Here is an 18,583-nt window from a genome sequence, read left to right as displayed (position 1 = left end):
TGGCCATAAAACAGTGACCGCTGATTCGCGTCGAGTTCTTTCTTGCATAACGTATGACCCCCCTTTTTATTGTTTAAATCAGTGCGGCTTGGAATGCTCTTTAAGAAAAGATATGGTTATGGGGATGTCTATGCGCAAAAGTTTGACTTTATTTTTTGTTAAACTTATTGCTTTCACATTGAATTTGTGTAGGAAATCTTTTAGTATATTGTGACCTAAACCTTTGTAAAGACGCGTTAGAGTTGTGACAAAGTTTTGTGCGTTGTGTATGCGATTTAAAAATAAAAGTAAATGTTTATTTTACAGTTTGAACATTTAATTTTTTATTCATTGAACAGTTTTAATTGGACATATAGGTCGGATTTTAATTTTGAAATCAGGGTGTTGTCACCATCCCCTTCCAGGTACTCCACTGGTGTTCCCTGTTCTGACAATTCCTTCACCCCTTTCACACCACTAGTGGCCTCCATTGCTCGAGCACTGCCAGTATGATTCCTGACACACCTTTGAGGGCGAACTTTCTGCCCAGGCTTGTTTCGCCGCCACCAGCTGCATACGCCACACAATCTATGGCCGACAATTGCTTTCACCACTTTTTTTTGACGAGCTGACTTGTCCGTCGACATAAAGAACGTGTGTGCTGTAAAATCAAACACATTTACAAATGTAAAAATACTGGAATGCCTCTGTGCAATGTGATTCAAAGGTTATACAAATGATGTGCACATGATGCTGCAAATTGTGCATTGAATCATTTGTAGGAATACAATTAGCATGCCTCGCTTCATTGTATTTTCATTCATACGAATGGGAGTGAATTCATCACGAGCAGGCAACCGGGTAGAACCACCAACCTTTCGTAAGTCACAGAGGTCCCTGACAATACAAACAAAGTTAAGTAATAGTACTTACAGGTCAAAGAGTCGAATCCCTTTTTTGCCAAGCTGTGTCGACTGCAACAGACATTCCACATCTTGTACGACAAGGGTACTTGGGTAGAAGTCGAACTTTCGCCTTTCTGTCTGGCTTTGAAGACGGCAACTTGTGCTTGTGAGATGGGGGAGATGGAGGCAATCTTGTGTCTGTTGGAGTTCTATCACTAAAATATTTTACTTGTACATGTTATAATGCAGGCAACATTTCACTGAGCTGTAATAAATACCAAGTTTAATCAGTACAGTGTCCGAGTTTTGGCCACTGTGGCTTCTTACACATTTATTCTATCAACAGAATTGTTTAACATTAAAATGTATAACAAATTTACACTTTACTGACCTTAAGTGGAGCAAAACACAACCTGTATTATTATTAATTATCAACTTTACTCGTATTAATTTCTATCTACTCTTCTGAACATCTGGAGACATTTACCTATTGAACGTTATAGATTTTGAACTTGAGTAAGAGAAGTAACTGAAGTAACACACTGCGCCCAACGAAACACCAAAGAATAAACAAACACACATACAAATACATGAATGCACAGTGTATCTCGTGCTTCTCATAATTTTTAAAGACTCAAGTAAGGACAGTCGCTGTAACAACTTCCTGATGTGATCTTTAAATATGAGCGTTAGGAAACAAAATTAAATTTTCAAAGAAATTCTACCTGCTGCTATCTATATTAGGATATGTGTCAGGAATGTTTCTGTTGGTAGTATCATGAACCTCATCCTCCTCAATATCAGTCCAGTCATCATCTTCAGGAATGTCCAGCAGCGTATGTCTATTTATTAAATAAATAAAATATTTAGTAAAACAATCAAACATTACTGCTTGCTAATATGCTGGCTGAAAATAAATACATGTTATAAGTATATAAGAAACTCATTTAAAAGGCTATTTCTGCGGAAAATATATGGTATTACATAAAAACACTATATAAACACTACATTTTAATTTAAAGTTTATTACTTAAGTGCTGGTAAAGAGTTTGGAAAGGGGCACACACCAAGATCTTCTATCAAATCAGTCATACCAGCTTGCACCTCCAATGTCTCCTGATTGGCTACTGCCCTGAAGAGTACACATGTCATTTAAAGTTTCTAGGAGCATTCTAAATTATTTTTTTCACTTTACCAGCCTGAAGATTGATAATATACATCATGATGCACATGTTATTATACATGAATAAAGAAGAAAAACATCACTGGCTTGACATAAAGTTTTACCAGCATGGCCGTCAATAGTAAAAACTGTCTTAATTTTGATGGCTACTAATAAAAGTCATGATAGTAGGTTCCAAACTCACATGACCTTATATAAATTAATTTATAAACGTTGCTTAGCTTGCCATCTTTAAATAAAACTTAATTTCATCTTTATTTTATGTAATGACTATACAAGTACAGGTAATGAAAATACTCCATTTCATTCCGGTATGCCTCTTCAGCTGCAGCCTGTGTTGATTCTGCCGATACTTGCTATATGACGTCCCCTGCCCGTTTCTCCATTTTTTTCAAATTTGTGTCCGAAATAGTTTTCAGGTTCAGCGTTGCCAACATGTTGTTTACCCGTCTAGGACCACCTAGGCTGTCAATCATTGCTGTAAAGAGCAAGGAATAATATTCATTGTCAATGAGTTCAGTTCTGAAATAAAAACGCACTATGTGAGGAGGTAATTAAGGAACTGGGCGAGGCTTCAAAATTATCTGTATAGCCTTATAGACAGCACTAGTACTACTAGTATTTAGCGCCTTTGTTAGACTAAGAGACTTCCAAGCAAGTTGTCGTAAGTAAGTTATATACCGGGAAGGAGATTTTATCCTTAAAAAAGGCGCCCAAATGGCTTCTGTTCATATGACACGCCAATACAGAAACATTTTTCAACCCCGTGCATTCACGGAAATTTAACGTCTGCTAAAATGTCGTCTGCTGAATTTCTAAAATAAGCATTTTCTTTGATTTTTTTCAAAGAATATTATCAGAATAGCAAACCGTTTGGATCCTGATGAGACGCCACGTTCTGTGGCGTCTCATCTGGATCCAAACTGTTTGCAAAGGCCTTCAAAATCCGGTTCCAGCACTGAAAGGGTTAAAATGGATTCATTTATGAGTATTATTACGATATGGAAAACTGTTTACCAGAGCCAAGCTTCGTGTTGACAACAAAACATGGCATTCCTGCTCGACCCTGAGAAGACGGTTCACAGTAGGTCTTGCCATATGCCGCTGTATTGATATAACCACAGTCATGATTTGTGCATTTTACATATAGGAAACCACTTAAACCTTTCTGCAGTTCTCCTTGTATTGTAAACGTTGTTAATGGCACCGGTCCAAGTCCACATTCTTTACAAAATTGTAAATTTGAGAGAAGAACGTCCCATTCAACAAGTCTCCTCCCGATTTTCCAAGGCTCATTTACACTTTGAGGTACATTATCACTGGTAGAAGAATATCCATGGTCAAGTTTAACGTATTTTGAATCATGTTGGCTCATTGAACGAGTCGAAAATCGTCCTAAATTGTCCCGTGACATCTCCATGCAGCCTCGCGAAAACATGTTTTATTCGCCCACTTTCGGTTTCGAAGGTCATAACCGCGAAATCACGTTTACATTTTTTTCGTATTTTTCAGATGATATTTGGATCAAAGTCAATAATTATTGTGAAAATACTGTATTATAAAGGAATTACGTAAATATACATCAAAATTTTAAGATTGAAAAAAATATTATTCATCTCTCGGAAATAACCGATCATTGAAGATCGGCAATGATCGTAAAATAAAACGCGGGAAATCATTAGAGGTGCACTACCTTAAATGATATTGAGGAACATTTTTTGCTCAATAAGTTTGAAGGAGTTAATCTTTGTATGTTAAAATTGTTTTTATTTTTATATGCTGATGACATTGTAATATTTGCGGAATCGGAATCTGGACTTCAAAATGGACTAGATTTATTAGAGCAGTATTGTACTAAATGGAAGCTATGTGTTAATGTAAACAAAACAAAAATACTGATTTTTAAAAAAGACGGACAGAAAAGACGAAATTTTAATTTTTATTACAAAGGAAACATTGTAGAAATAGTTAATAGTTTTACATACTTAGGCATAGTATTTACCACTGGGGGTTCTTATTCACTTACATATGACGCACTCTCAGGACAGGCTCTTAAAGCAATATACAAGTTGAATGCAGATTTAGTAAAATACCCAGATATATCAGTTAATCATAGACTTGAACTTTTTAATAAACTTATTGAGCCTATTCTAAGCTATGGCTGTGAAGTATGGGGGTTTAATAATAGTGTTCAGACCGAAAGAATTCATATACGATACTGTAAACAAGTGTTAGGGGTGAGGTTTCAAACACAAAATAATTTTGTTTATGGGGAACTTGGACGTGTGCCATTAATAAATAAACGTATCATCTAAGTGTTAAAGTACTGGTTTAAAATATTACAATCTGATAATGTCAAGTGCATAAAAATTATTTATGATATGTTATTACATGATTACGATATATATCCAGATAAAAAGTCTTGGATCAAATCTGTCAAGGAATTATTAGACAGATTAGGATTTAGTGAAGTATGGTTTTTTCAAGGTGTAGGAGATATTACTTTATTTTTATCCATAGTAAAACAACGAATATCTGATATGTTTTTGCAAAACTGGTCAAGTGAACTTCAAAACACGACCAGAGGTAGAAGTTATAGCTTTTACAGTAGTTTTAAGTTTCAACCATATTTAAATGTAGTAAATGTTTCAAAATTTAGAATTGCGTTAACTCGTTTTAGAGTATCTGCCCATAGACTTGAAGTGGAAGCAGGGAGATGGCACAAGCCTGAAAAAATACCGTTTCAAAACAGAAAATGCAAACGCTGTAACGTTCTTGAGGACGAATTTCATTTTTTACTGGAATGCCCAAGGTTTAAGAATTTACGAAAGCAGTATATAAATAAATATTATTGGAAAAACACAAACATTATCAAGTTTATTGACCTTTTACAGATTGAAAATGAAAAAAAGCGTACGAAATATATCTTTTTTTTGTTTTTAAAGCTTTTAAAATGAGAGCTTACTTGTGTTATCAATAGATTTTCTTCATGCACTGACATTTATTTATCAATTTAATATTAAAGATACAAACATAACTATAAAGTGTATACAAATTGTTTGTACTAAGACTGTTTCTGTACGTCATTGACCATATGTGTATGTTTGTTGTAATATATGTGTACTCATGGGCTTTAAGCCTAATGTATGTTGAAATAAACTCTATTATAAGTATTTACATCGTGTGAACATTCAATGCAGGTGATGAGATAACTTATCTATAAGGCGTTGCCAAAAGCAACGTTTGAATAGACCCTTTTCACAATATGCTAAAATTGATAAGAGGGCGAAGTCACGTGACTCGCAGAATTCCAGAGCGAGGCTGAACGTGTATCCATTGCTAATAGTGCAATGCAACTGCGCATCTTATTTCAATCATTCATTCTGTTTTAACATTCGGTGACGTTATAATATTGTCAACACAAGATGGCATTGTCAGAATGAGCAGTAATAAATAATTTCAATTTTAAGTGTTAAGGCTTCAATAAATGTTCTTGATTAAAGAAGTTGTTTTGTTCAATTGTTTGCAAATAGTTTGACACTCTTCGTTTGAGCATTTTTATCGCGGTGTTCAGCACAAACCCATTATTCTAGGTTAAAATTCCTTTATCGTAAGAAAAATTTCCTTACTTTGCATACGAAGAAACTTATTGTTATGTCACTGATTCAGTGCCATTATGATTATGCTTGTTCTGTTTGGTATAATAGTATTACTCAGACTTTAAGAAATAAGTTACAATCCTGTCAAAATAAGTTAATTAGGTTTGTTCTTGACCTTGATTCTAGAGCTCATATTGACCAATCTCACTTTAAGTCCCTCAACAGGTTACCAGTTCACATGAGAGTAAATCAAATAATGTTATGTCATGTCTTCAAAATAAGAAATGGCCTATCTCCAGATTACATGAGTGAACACTTTGTTTACCAAGATTCTATGCATAATTACAGCACTAGGCTTAGTAAAAAGGGTGGGTATTGTTTACCCTAGGTCAAATGACATGGTTCCAAATCTTTTTCTTTTAATAGCATTAAACTCTGGAACTCTTTACCTGAGTCACTCACAGATGTCAACAGGTTAGAAGGCTTTAAGGTTGCCATTAAAAGTTTTTAACGAATAATATTTAAATTTTTATATATGTGTATCTTTTCACTTTTTAATAAGCAGATATTAACTTCGGCTTAGGTTTTTATTTTTAATAATTTTTAGTTCATACATCATAACATACATTTTAGCAATATATTTAATTAAGATAATTCATGATACCTCAGATCATCAAATTACAACTGTCAAAATATCTATTTGGTGCAATAATTGATATATTATCAATTAATCTTAGTTTCCAGCTCCTTTGATATTTTCTGAGCACTACTGTGGTAATTAGTTTGATCTCTTTTGAACGGTGATATATATTTTTTATTTCATTAAATAATTATTCTACTATGAACATAGTTATGTTTAAGGTCAACATAGTTATGTTTAAGGTCTGCCTCTTTTTGTTATGCCACCAATAATAAGGACCACAATGGAAATAAGGGCCTGCTCTTTTATGTGTTATCCTTGGTTTGGTGAGCATGTCATAGTTTATTGTACATGAGAGTTTTTAATAATTGCTTATTATTTTATTCTATGTTATGTTGTGAACTGTGTAAATGCTTCCTATGCCGAAATAAATCTATCTATCTATCTATTATCTCGTTGTTATCAGATACTGTACCGTCAAATACTAAATAACAACAAGTTGTCATAAATCACGCGTAGCAATAAACGAAACTTATGATACCTACATGTCTTCTCCTGGTTGAAGTATTGCGTAGTCATTTCTAGGACTTATTTAACGCCAAATTCTCAAATTGAAAGTAATTTGTCCAAACAGATTGTCAGAAACTAAATAATGTATAGATATAAGCCTGTTTAATCATATTTATAAAGTGAATGACGGACATTTGTTCTTATGTATTTTCAGGGACTTTGTCTGTATAGGTCCCTGGTTGTGTTGACAACACGGACAATCGTTCGTTCTTTATTTTGACAATCAGGACAAAAATTCCTACATTATTTTGACAACCCAGACATTGGTTCTTACTTAATTGCTATCCTGGTCAGTATAATATCACTTTATCCAAATTAATTTGACACTCTGAGCAAGATTTAACCGGTATTGTGAATGTGTCATTATTAAAAAAGTGTATTATTTTTCATATTTTTATCATATTTTTATTCAGTTTAAGAATGTTTCTTGAGCATGCGCATGATAACGTTAAAAATTATTCAATTATATCGACTAACACTGATATCTTTAATTAGCGAAACCTTGCGGATATCGGGGAGACTTTATCAGAATGGTTACCGTATTGCAGACTTAGACGTGTGTTTCTTGGCGCACGAGTGACTCGAAGTATAACACAGGCTGACCGCGTTCGTTCGTTAGAAGTTTCATGTTGGAATTGAATTTGAAGGAATGACCTATAACTATATATACATGTACATTTTGTTTTCACAGTTAAGGCATTGCCCTTAATTGTATGGACCAATGCCCGTATGTTAAAATTATGTACATGTACAAGCGAATGTCCGGATCGTCAAACATATGTAGGAACGAGTATTCGGACTGTCAAAATAAGATAAAAACAATAGTCCGGGGTGTCAAAATAAAGTTGGAACTAATTTCCTAGTAGTCAATACAACGTAGGAACGAATGTCTGCTTTGTGAAAATTAGCGTTAGAACGATTGTCCGTGGGAACGAATGTCCGGATACCTATAAAAGCGCGTTATAACAATGCGTTTTAAATATTTTTAAATTGTAATGCTTAACATTTTTTTATTTAGCGGGTAACGGTAAACGAAAACTTCGTCATTAATTAGTGCCTAGTCCTATAAAGAGTGTACAGTAGTGTACAGAACAATATTATCAAAACAAGCATTATCGTTGACAACAACGGGGTTAAATAATGTTTCCGAAAAAGACAGGATTAGAGATTTATTATATATATTTGTCACTTATAATCAGGTATGAAGAGTTATTAATACGAATGTTTGGACAGTTCAGTCTGCACCACGTCCGTGTTTTGTTTTCACTTGTCTATAGAATTCTTCAATATTGTCATTCATTGTAAAAGACAATTTATTCACACAAAAAAATAACATAAAATTTAAATAGCGTCATGTACTTCGCCTTTTATAGTGCTTTGTCTTAAGGTTATTCAACACACCTCTAACAAGTTCGATCGTTCATTCAAAATAACACACCCATACATCATACCTTTGAGAATTATAGTACTATGTATTGTATTAGACGGCTATTTTTTATCTTTGTTTTGTTTAATCATAGATGCTGAGTCTTCAGACCACCTTAACTCTGATGGTATTGGGTAACTCGTATTTTAAAATTTTATTTGTTAAAGATGAAATACCGTTTATAATGGTGCACTAATGGAACTAAATATTTATGTCGTTGAATTAGTATTTAGAATGTTTAATGTTTATATTATAAATACTAATAAATTTGTTTACAAAACAGATGCTTGTATGCATATATATGACGTTATTGTAACCCGTGTCAGTGCTCATGAAACTTCCGAATGTTAACAATAACAATCAACAGATATAAAATCATCGATCTTCTCCGCTAAAGACAGTTACACGTTCAGCCTCGTTCTGAAATAAGACGCGTCACGTGATATCTAAAAATAGCAACAGTGTTTACATTGTGAAACTGGTCTGTTACACTTGACAAATAAAAATCGTTACAACCAGTTGTGTGGAATGAAAAATGTGAGTGTTAATAACATATAGGAAGATTTTGGGCGGTTACCTTTTTCGATCGATCGCGGGTGAACTCTATTTCCAGTAACGAAAACATCATCGTTTTTGGTGTACAAAGCTAAAGTAAACACTGATGGCTATTCATATTTGTATCGAAACAGATTGCGTATTCATATTTTAATTGATAACCATCGATATGGATCATGTTTGCAATTACTGTTTTGGTTTCTTTATAAAATGAACATAATACCAGCCAACAGACTATGACAACTCTTTTAAAGAACTTAAAATGTAAAATTGAACCAATGCGCAGCACATTAAGATACTTTCTATAGTTATGATGCGTTAGTTTAACGATATTTTCAACTCGCTGCTCTTTCAATGGGTCCAAGTCTCGACTGCATGGTAGGTGTTGGAGAAGATAGAAGCCATGAGGCGTAATATCAAGTTATGTAAAATTCCTCATGTACATGGTCATTATTATTTGTAGTATGATTGCAACCTTCTTAACCGAACGTCTTTGTGAGCATGATAGAAATCTGATTAGACTCGAATAAATAGATCAATGGCTAACTCTAGGCACCCGTAGTTGGCGGGTGACACGACAACAACTGAAATATAAACTATTGATTTCTCCCTGTCGTTGACGCTTAACTTCAACAAAACACACATTCAGATGTTAGAAAAATGTAGATATTGTTATGCCACTATCATGTTCAGTGGAATAAAGCGATTTACATGTGCGTTCGTTCGTTTGTTTTTCAAGCCGTACGAGATTTTGTAGAACATCAACAAATAAGCTAATAAGCTTCCTAAAATGCTTGGATACTTGAATGGATGATGTCTTTGAACACTGTCATCACACCCTCATCACCTTTCCTCATCTCGAACTTAGCATCGATAAACTTCTGGCCTTTAACGCCTTATTCAGAAGGTCCACACTATTAGATGACCCAAAATAACCCGTTTGGTCAAACATTACTCATGCTTACTTAAAAGCTTTGTACTTACTAGATTATGTTTAATACTATCAACACACCCATATCACACGCACTTAATTCTACCTTACTATTGACCTACTTTCAGACTTACGAAGTTACAAAAAAAAAATGTTATCCCGCATGGTGCTTTTTGTCGATACCGTTCATGTATGAATACTTTTGACACACCAACATCACATGACCTCATTTTCACCTTGCATTGAAAATTTGTTTATGTATTCAAACGGATCAATAAATCAATACTGAAACGGCTTTCATCGCAGCCTTATGCGTTTATTAAACGCAGCATTTTTGCCGAAAACAATTCTTATTTAATAATAATACGGACAAACAAATAAATAACTATGCCTTTTGGCATCAATAAATACCAGGGGCATTAAACAACCGTTATAATATACATTTTGTTTCACCTCAATTTCAATGTAAAGAAAAACGTTCAGATAAAAGAAAAAATCACTGCTTTTTTTTTCTAAATATTCCCAAATTAACAGTTATTTGAAAAATAATACCATTAGACTTGTCACATGTTTAATTCAAAACTGTGTGAAAGGACTGGGTATTGAAAAAAAAACATTTGACCAAAATCAACAGTTCTCTGAACACACTAAAGAAACGCTGCATATTACTATGGACTACCAAGCACGCAAGCTTATGTGTCTTAAATAATGGTCAGGAATGGTAACCTATGCACATCTACAGTTTGTAAACCATTGACAAATATTTGTCCGTCAACCATGGTGGGTTTAGCATGGAGTACCAAGGTTGACCGTATACAAAAATAATCATCAGCATCAACTGCCATGTGAATATTTGCCCATGGTTACTCATGTTTTGTCTATTCTGTGTAAAATAGTAGACACTTTCAACACGTTCACCCCATGCTTTCAGATATTATTTCAGATACTACTATTATCAACGCTAATATTTAACATCAGGATTTATAATAGTAGTGTATTATACATGCATTTTGATATCTGCTTTTAATATTTTTGATGGAGTAATAATTAACAATGCTTTATGAACACAAGTTAAATACTGATCTTACACTGAAATAAACGAATAAGTTTTCATCACATGTCTTATACATAGTGCGGATATGTTAACATCAGTAAATAAGTTGTTGATACTTAAGTATATCTGTACATAATTTTATCATTTATATATAGTTATTAATGTATAAATGTACGGACACACACATTATTTTTGCATACTGTATTTGTAGCTAAATACATTTGAGTACAAACATAAGTATGAGTAACACAATTAATTTTAGATCATATATTGATAACTTCAAATATGTTGATCATACGTTATCACTGAATACAATAGCAGATAGTTTCGTTGCTAAATTCTACGTCAGTGCATAAATTATCATCACCATTGACTGCTTACGTGAAATAAACAAATCTAAAATGTGAAAAATAAACTGCGCATATATAACCAACATGAACCAAGAAAAGCCTGGCTATACGTGTTGCTGCATTCGAAGAAAATCACTGTTGTTTGCTACACAATATGACTTTAAGTTTTATTTTCACACATACGATTTGGTTCGTTGCAATGATTACCGGTACATCAAATTTAGATAGCATTGGCCGCTAATTAATATCTTCTACAAATCATAAATTAGAACAAATAGATTTTGGTATGTGGCTATTTTAAAAGTTTGAAATTGTTAGCTTAACCTGCAAAAACAGACTTATGGTTAATTACTTGACACAAGTGTAATTTCTTAAATTTGTCTTTTTATAAACAAAACTTTAATTGAACACATATCAGTATTATCTTCTTTGTTTTGTTTCTATTTTATTTAGAACATTTATCATGTAGATATACACAAACAATTGAATAAAAAGAAACACAAATTAAATTTTGAGTATAAGTTTCATGTATTATTTGAATATCAATTTTTAATTCAAAAAGATTCTATCATCCGACAATCTAACATTGTATTCACTCATTAACGTCATCTTAATTTTACACTCGTTTGTAACTCGTTGGTTGCATTATTATTGAACATGCCTAACTGCTAAATTTAGTGTACATCGGTTGCAAATTATTTACCTACGGTCATTGCCTATATTTCAATGTCACATTTGTCATGCGCGCGAAATTATAATTAACTTAACATTTTTACGAGTATTTCTTCATAATTGATAACCCAACCCTCCTGTTTTAACGCTTTTTGTATATTTATAAGAATCTTTTCAATACGTTCATTAACTTCAACCAACACATTATCCTGTTCCGTTAATGTATTGTTTGGGTCTAACTTATTTATATTCTTTTTAAAACGTTCCCTTTCTTCAACCAGCAAAATATCCATTTCCGGTAATTCATTATTTGGGTCTAACTCTTTGCGTCTTTTCACGTCCTCAATTACAAGTACCTCCAGCAATATTTTCCACTTGCAGTAAGTGAGCAGTGGTTCAGGATAGGCGATTATTGCTCTACGAAACTTAGACAGTCTTATTAGTAACTTTGGGCCTTCTTTGATCATTTCTGTTATAATTGCTTCCCATGTTATCTTTTGTTTGTCAGTCAATCCACAGCATTCCAACAGATTTCTCTCGGGAATCATATAATTATTCAAATTTGTGTTTTTTATCGCAGTTTTGAGTTCATTTAAGGCCACACGCAGCCAGTATAATAACATGTCAGGCGAAAACATTTCAGTTGGGCTCCTCTCTGCTAGCCACATCACAAGGTTCTTTACTACGTATGAGGTAATTTCCTTGTTCTTTGGTTTCAGTACATCCCTAACAATCATCTTCAGCAATACATACACTTTTATCAGAATGTCATTCAAATTGCGAACAAGTTCCGTCTCTCCAGTGGTAAAACAAATCCTCCACTCCATATGTTTATTGTCGCTCCCTTTGAATCCGACCGGAACAACATATCCTCCCATGCGTACGACTTTCTCAACTATAATATTCGGTGGCCAAACGCGAGGTCGTTTTGCCCATCTTTTTAAGATACTTGGACAAAGGCATCGCAAGGCATACACCAAGTCGTAACGAAGGGGTCCGTCCGATACAGGGAAAGATGGCCCTGATCGAGGATATAAAACACGATCTTCTTCAAAACTAACATCTGGCGCATTGTCAATGAATGCCTCGCTGCCTAATATCTTATTTCCGTTTGTATCAGTGCTAAATACATTTTCAGTAACGAGAAGACATGCTTCACCTCGATATTTCAAATCGAGCAGGCAGTATCCAGGATAACAAGCGTCTGATCTAACTTCGAGAATTGTTTTGTGATTCGTGTTTGAAATTTTAATGATATCACTTTCCACACATAGTATATCAGTTGATACAAGCATAACGTCGTAGTCACTTTCAAGCCAACAAGCCACACCTTCTGCCTTGCTTCCCACAGTGATTCGTGTCATACTGTCACGAGTGTTTGACAGAATCCTGTCACGTTCCCTACACGCAACGACTCGGTAGTCAATGCACTCTTTGCTGTAGCCCATTATACCCATCAATGTCTCCAATTGTTTTGAACCCGCAGAAGAGTGCATCTATGAGGTATAAATGGAATTTAGTTCTAATAATAAATGAGTAATTTCTCATTGGTTTGATGAAAGATATACCTGTTATAACGTTAAATATTTAACTGTTCATATGTCACGTTTTTTCAAACATTCATTTCTAATGATTAACTTTGTTTTCTTTTTTTTTAAGAAATTTTCCAATACAAAACATACAAATCGCATATGCTTTACACATGTATAATTCGTGATTAATTCATTAATTATGTTTGCCACCAAAGTAACATTGTATACAAACAATCATAGCCTACAACATTTCATATTTTTAAGAAGAATGTATATTATTGAACTTTCCGCGTATTAAAACTGCCAAATCAAAGATGAGAAATGACTCTAGTGGGAATAATGCTTTATTAAAAAAACAACCAAAGTCTTATAAAAACGAACCGCCTGCATTACAATTACACAGAAGTAAGGGTCAAAACTGGGTGGTTTAATCATTTCAACGAATTCCTTTTTTTTTCAATTTCAAAAGCGTCTGAATAAGGTTTTCCGATATTTGAAACCAATTGGCTGTTTATTTCGGTTGTTGTGAAATAAACACAAGGGCAAAATAATCCAAATAATTTCAAAACAGGTTTTTCTTTGCTAACAACCAATGGGATCAAAATCATAAGCGTTTCAATTTGTTTCACGGCTATAACATCCGAATTGAGGTTAAAATAACCTTCAGTATTATTTTCAACAGCATCTCTTCAAAATCATTAATAATAAGTATACTTTTACATTTAAATAGCTTTAAGAATTTTGCAATAACTAACTTATACACTCATATTCTGACAACATACTTTTTGTCGCTATTTTTTGCGAAAAAACGGTGCCTGATTGACAGCATTGGATGGGTATTGTTTTCTTGAGATTTCGAACCAGTTGATGAACCTCTAATATATGCCTCATCATCTGTGATGTAGAAGCTTTGAACCAATGCATAGCTACTATTGTAACATATAGCTATATTAAGCATAGTAATATTGATACGATTATTTAGAAGAATAAAGAGACGCAAACCATAAAAGAAGAGACGGCAGGAACTTTAGAAGAATCAGCCTGCTGCTTTTTATCAGTAAGGTGTGCTATGCGTCCCTGTACAATGGACTTTCTCCGTTCCTGGAACAGGAAAACATCCTCATTGATTTCGCACTAACAGATCATGTAAAGATTAATTGTTTGCATTTATTAGCATTCCATTAAATAGCAAATATGTATTTGTAACATTCGTTGACATGAAACATTGCTTTATCTACAATGATCGCGAAATGCTACTGAAAAGTGTTATTCATTATGGTTGATGTAATGTTCAAATATAGGCTATATTCATGTCACGCGTCCGTATCAAGAACAAATACCGCGTTTGCTTGATTCCCGTTCTATAGTAATGCAAGGATGTGGGGTTTCCCCGCTCACATTATACGTTAAAGGTATTGCATCGAAAATAAACTATTAAGACCTCGGAATAGATATTTGACACTGAAATAATGTAATGTTATGACATAGCAATTATGGCAACGAATGCGAACGATCTGTAACGTATGCGCGATGTCGTCAGTGAGTGTCATTTCCATAGTTAAGTCTTAGTTAATTCCTCAAAATCAAAGAACTCTCACTTCAGTTAGTGCCACACAAAACAAACATTTCGTTTTCCATACCGCAAAAACCTCTTTTGAAACCGTAAAAAATCTTGAAACAAATACCTCGACGAGATATTACACGAAATATTTAATTTCGAATACGTTTGCGCTTAGATATCAACGGGCCGGGACATATTGATTTTAGTTTTAAAAAAAAAGTCTTTTGTGTTAAATCGCACGAGCAACTTTTAAGTTCCTACATCGCATCAATAACCGAATTGTATGTGTTGCGATGGTATCAGTCCCTACCATGCTGCCGGAAACGTCATAAGGTCATGCGTTATTGATTAGGGCACAGATTCCCATAGGGATATCAACGTTGGAAAGCCGTTGGATACTAAAACAGGCTTGTTACAATGAATCAAATCGGCTATGCGTCAACGATTTTAATACAGAATATAAGTGGGTAACGGACACAAAAACTTATGTCGTGAGACAACATATGAATTATCCGAGATAGGACTCCACGCGCAAAACCATTATGAGCTTACTCATTATTTTAACCGTTCACGAACTAGTCCACGACTTTAAGAACTTTAAGACTGGTTGTAAACAGTACAACACAAAATGTATAACTTAGTTTTAAAATATCGTATGCAATCAGTGCGATTTGAAGTTTGAAAAGTATTGAACGTGTGCGAATGTTAAGGCCTAAACTTTAATAAAAATGTACGTATGAAATTTCAAAGCTAAATAAACCGGATGGAATATCTTTTTCCAAATAAAATTTTTATGAGCCGGTTTGAGTGGGTGAGCAAGTACCGTTCATCCGCCAGGCACTGCATAACAAAGATAAAATAGTAACGCTTGAGAAGGTAATACTTGCGAATTTTCGGTGCAATCTAAACTGTTTAAGCTAAAACATTTAACATTTTAAATACAAGACCCTTTTCACTCCTTAAACGACGTTTAAGTGTAAATTGATGCAGGTCAGTGGAAACTTTTGTCTACAGCAAGCTCAACTTCCACATACACAAGCTTGCTATAAACGTTAGTGTGTAAACAAGACAGCCTAAACAAGCAATCAAGTCCATAACACAAATAAAAAATAAAAACCAGTCTCAAAAGAACAGACAACAATGACAACATAATTATGTAAACAATTGCGCAACATAAAACTCGCGAAACAAATAAAATACAACTTAAAAAACGCGTGGATGAAATCAAAATCAAATTTTCGCGTTCCCAAAACCACCCAATGTTTTTAAAAGAAATGATAAAGGAAACTATCGAACAGTATAAAGATAAGATCCTTGGAATCGTCATTCGCCAAATATAAATCTTTGTGAAAGCGACGTTTTTGAACAAAACGTGAAATCGAATTGCTTTAAAGGGAAAGCGCAACAAAAATCGAGAACCTTAAACAGCAACGTATAAAAATATAACATAAGAAGGCCAGTCATTCAATGAACCACGACGAGTTTGGAACAACCCAAATACATTTTCACGAGAATCATAAATTTTAAAACGGAAAAAAAAACGATAAGTACTTCGCGCGTAACCTCCTGAACTTTTCAGACGTCTTTCATAGCAGCAGAATAACTTGTGTTGAACCTGAGCAAGTTGGCGCGATCAGTGATAACGGAATAACGGACCAGAATCCTCCCACTGAAACTCCAGATTGAGAATCGAACCAATTAACAACATATTATTTACTTTCGGTTTATGAACGTGTCGAGAACGAATTAAGTTTTGATATGTCTATGAAACTCTTAGATTATTTCTGGATCTGGAGTGGTACGTCGAAGAAACCACTTATGGCTTTTACTCGACGGACTGGAGCGCGCGATTTTACACTATTGATGTTTTGATAAACTGTCTTTGAAGGTATCTATTGTTGAAGAGTTCATAATTTTATCGCATTGTTTGTTCCAGTCCATGGCCTAGTATCACGAACGTTCTCAGGTTTTAAACTCAACTCAGCAGATGAGATTTGAGTTCCCACTCACCTGAGAATTGAGTATGATGTGTATCTCACAAACGAACTCATAACTCATCTCAGTTGAGACCGACTCAACTTTCCGATTCAACTCAAATATGTATTATTTGTTAAAGATGTAAGCGACGTTCTTCAAAAGGAGATTGATTTATAACACTTTAACGGGAAATAGTGTCAGTTTTCTTTTCGTCTACGAGAGTGAAAATGCATAGGTCTGAAAGCTCTGTCTGTTTGAAAAAATAATAAACCATAACGATGAGCTGAACGTAAGCTAAACGGGCTCTAACATCGGCAATACGATGCGAGCTGAAACATGGAAATCTACAGTATCCAGACAAATTTGCGAAGGTAATTAGCTAGTATGTGTGCAAATTATTGTTTTTTCTAGTAAATCATTTAATGTGTTTAACATGTGATATACATCTAGAGATAAAAATGCTGAAATGCCTTCAAAAAATATTAATGCATTTAAAATGCAAACATAAAAACCTGCTCAGACAAAGTTGTACTTTTATAAGTGTTCTGTCACACTGCACGTTTGTAATAAGTAATTTATGCATTTGTAACCAATCACATGCTTTAAACTTGTAGAAGATAAACCCAGTTAAAACCAACTTAACGCACTTTAAATTATATTGTTGCTGGAAAAAAACTGTATATTCGTCACCTCTAAGTTTAATCGATGTTGTTTACAACTTTAGTTTAATAGTTTTTATTTAAAACAAGAAACCGTCGGGGAACGGGTGATGCTCCCCAAGGTTTTTTTTGTCACAATATTGCACTATATATTCAGATAAAAGGAAACGTCTTGAGGGGCATAACTTTGGACACAATAATACGGATGGTTTAGCAACTTAAAAATTTCAAAGGGTCATAACTAACCCACTAAATAAATCATCTAACCAGAACCCACAAATAGCATGCGCATCTCCTCAAGGTAGTTAAGTTTCCCATAAAGCTTCATTGTATTCCAGTCGGTAGTTGGGAAGAAATAGCCCGGACAACAATTGCACTATATGTACAGTTTATAGAAAATTTCAAAGGGCCATAACTCTGTGAAAATCATACGACCAGAACCGGCTGATAATATGCATATCTCCTCTTGGTAGTGAAGCTTCCCATAAAGTTTCATTGACTTCCGGTCATTAGCTGCTGATAAATAGCCCGGACAAAAATTGTGCACGAACGGACACACCGACGGACGGACGAAGTGGCGACTATATGCTCCTCCCCAAAAAAAAATTTGGGGAGCATAAAAATAATAAAATTCTATTGGACATATGAATTGAATTAAGCAGGTCTGTAACTAGTCTGTGGTCCTCATGTCCCTGTTTAGACCAGTTTATTGACAACTGTTTTTGACGGCATAACATTATTATTCCAGCTGGAATCTTAAATAAACTTAACAGTTGACAAAGCTTTTATTCTTTAAAAACATTGTCAAATTTTGATCCGTAAGAGATTTTTATTCACACGTGTTAATTGAAAATACTGTAATTAAATCAAAGACTGCTCCACTCTAAAAAGTTTTGAATTCTTTGATCACTCATTTATAAAAATTTACAATGTACGAAATCCCAAAATTACCCAGTACAAATTTGTAATGACAATATATGACTGAAAGAG

The 18,583-nt window shown here is 34.1% G+C and overlaps 1 protein-coding gene and 1 long non-coding RNA gene across 2 annotated transcripts in view; both read right to left on the bottom strand.

Annotated features, from left to right (window-relative positions):
- Positions 1 to 355: 355 nt before the first annotated feature.
- Positions 356 to 3,439, bottom strand: LOC127846770 (uncharacterized). The gene is made up of 6 exons (XR_008033657.1): positions 3,085 to 3,439; positions 2,365 to 2,545; positions 1,915 to 2,016; positions 1,610 to 1,726; positions 913 to 1,093; positions 356 to 640 (listed from the first exon to the last, which is right to left on the bottom strand). It is a non-coding gene; the product is annotated as an uncharacterized LOC127846770 (long non-coding RNA).
- A 7,790-nt stretch (positions 3,440 to 11,229) lies between these two features.
- LOC127846613 (uncharacterized) overlaps positions 11,230 to 18,583 on the bottom strand; it is a 39,368-nt gene continuing 32,014 nt past the window's right edge. Inside the window, exons 7-8 of the mRNA XM_052378041.1 lie at positions 14,399 to 14,497; positions 11,230 to 13,360 (exon numbers count right to left, since the gene is read on the bottom strand). Of these exons, the coding sequence (XP_052234001.1) occupies positions 11,951 to 13,360; positions 14,399 to 14,497 (1,509 nt within the window). The 3' untranslated portion in view covers positions 11,230 to 11,950. The remainder of the gene's footprint in view (positions 13,361 to 14,398; positions 14,498 to 18,583) is intronic.

The sequence above is a fragment of the Dreissena polymorpha genome, chromosome 9, assembly GCF_020536995.1.
Source record: "Dreissena polymorpha isolate Duluth1 chromosome 9, UMN_Dpol_1.0, whole genome shotgun sequence".
Classification (NCBI taxonomy): domain Eukaryota; kingdom Metazoa; phylum Mollusca; class Bivalvia; order Myida; family Dreissenidae; genus Dreissena; species Dreissena polymorpha.
The sequence above is the reverse complement of the archived record's forward strand: the minus strand, read 5'-3'. Positions and strand labels throughout refer to the sequence as shown.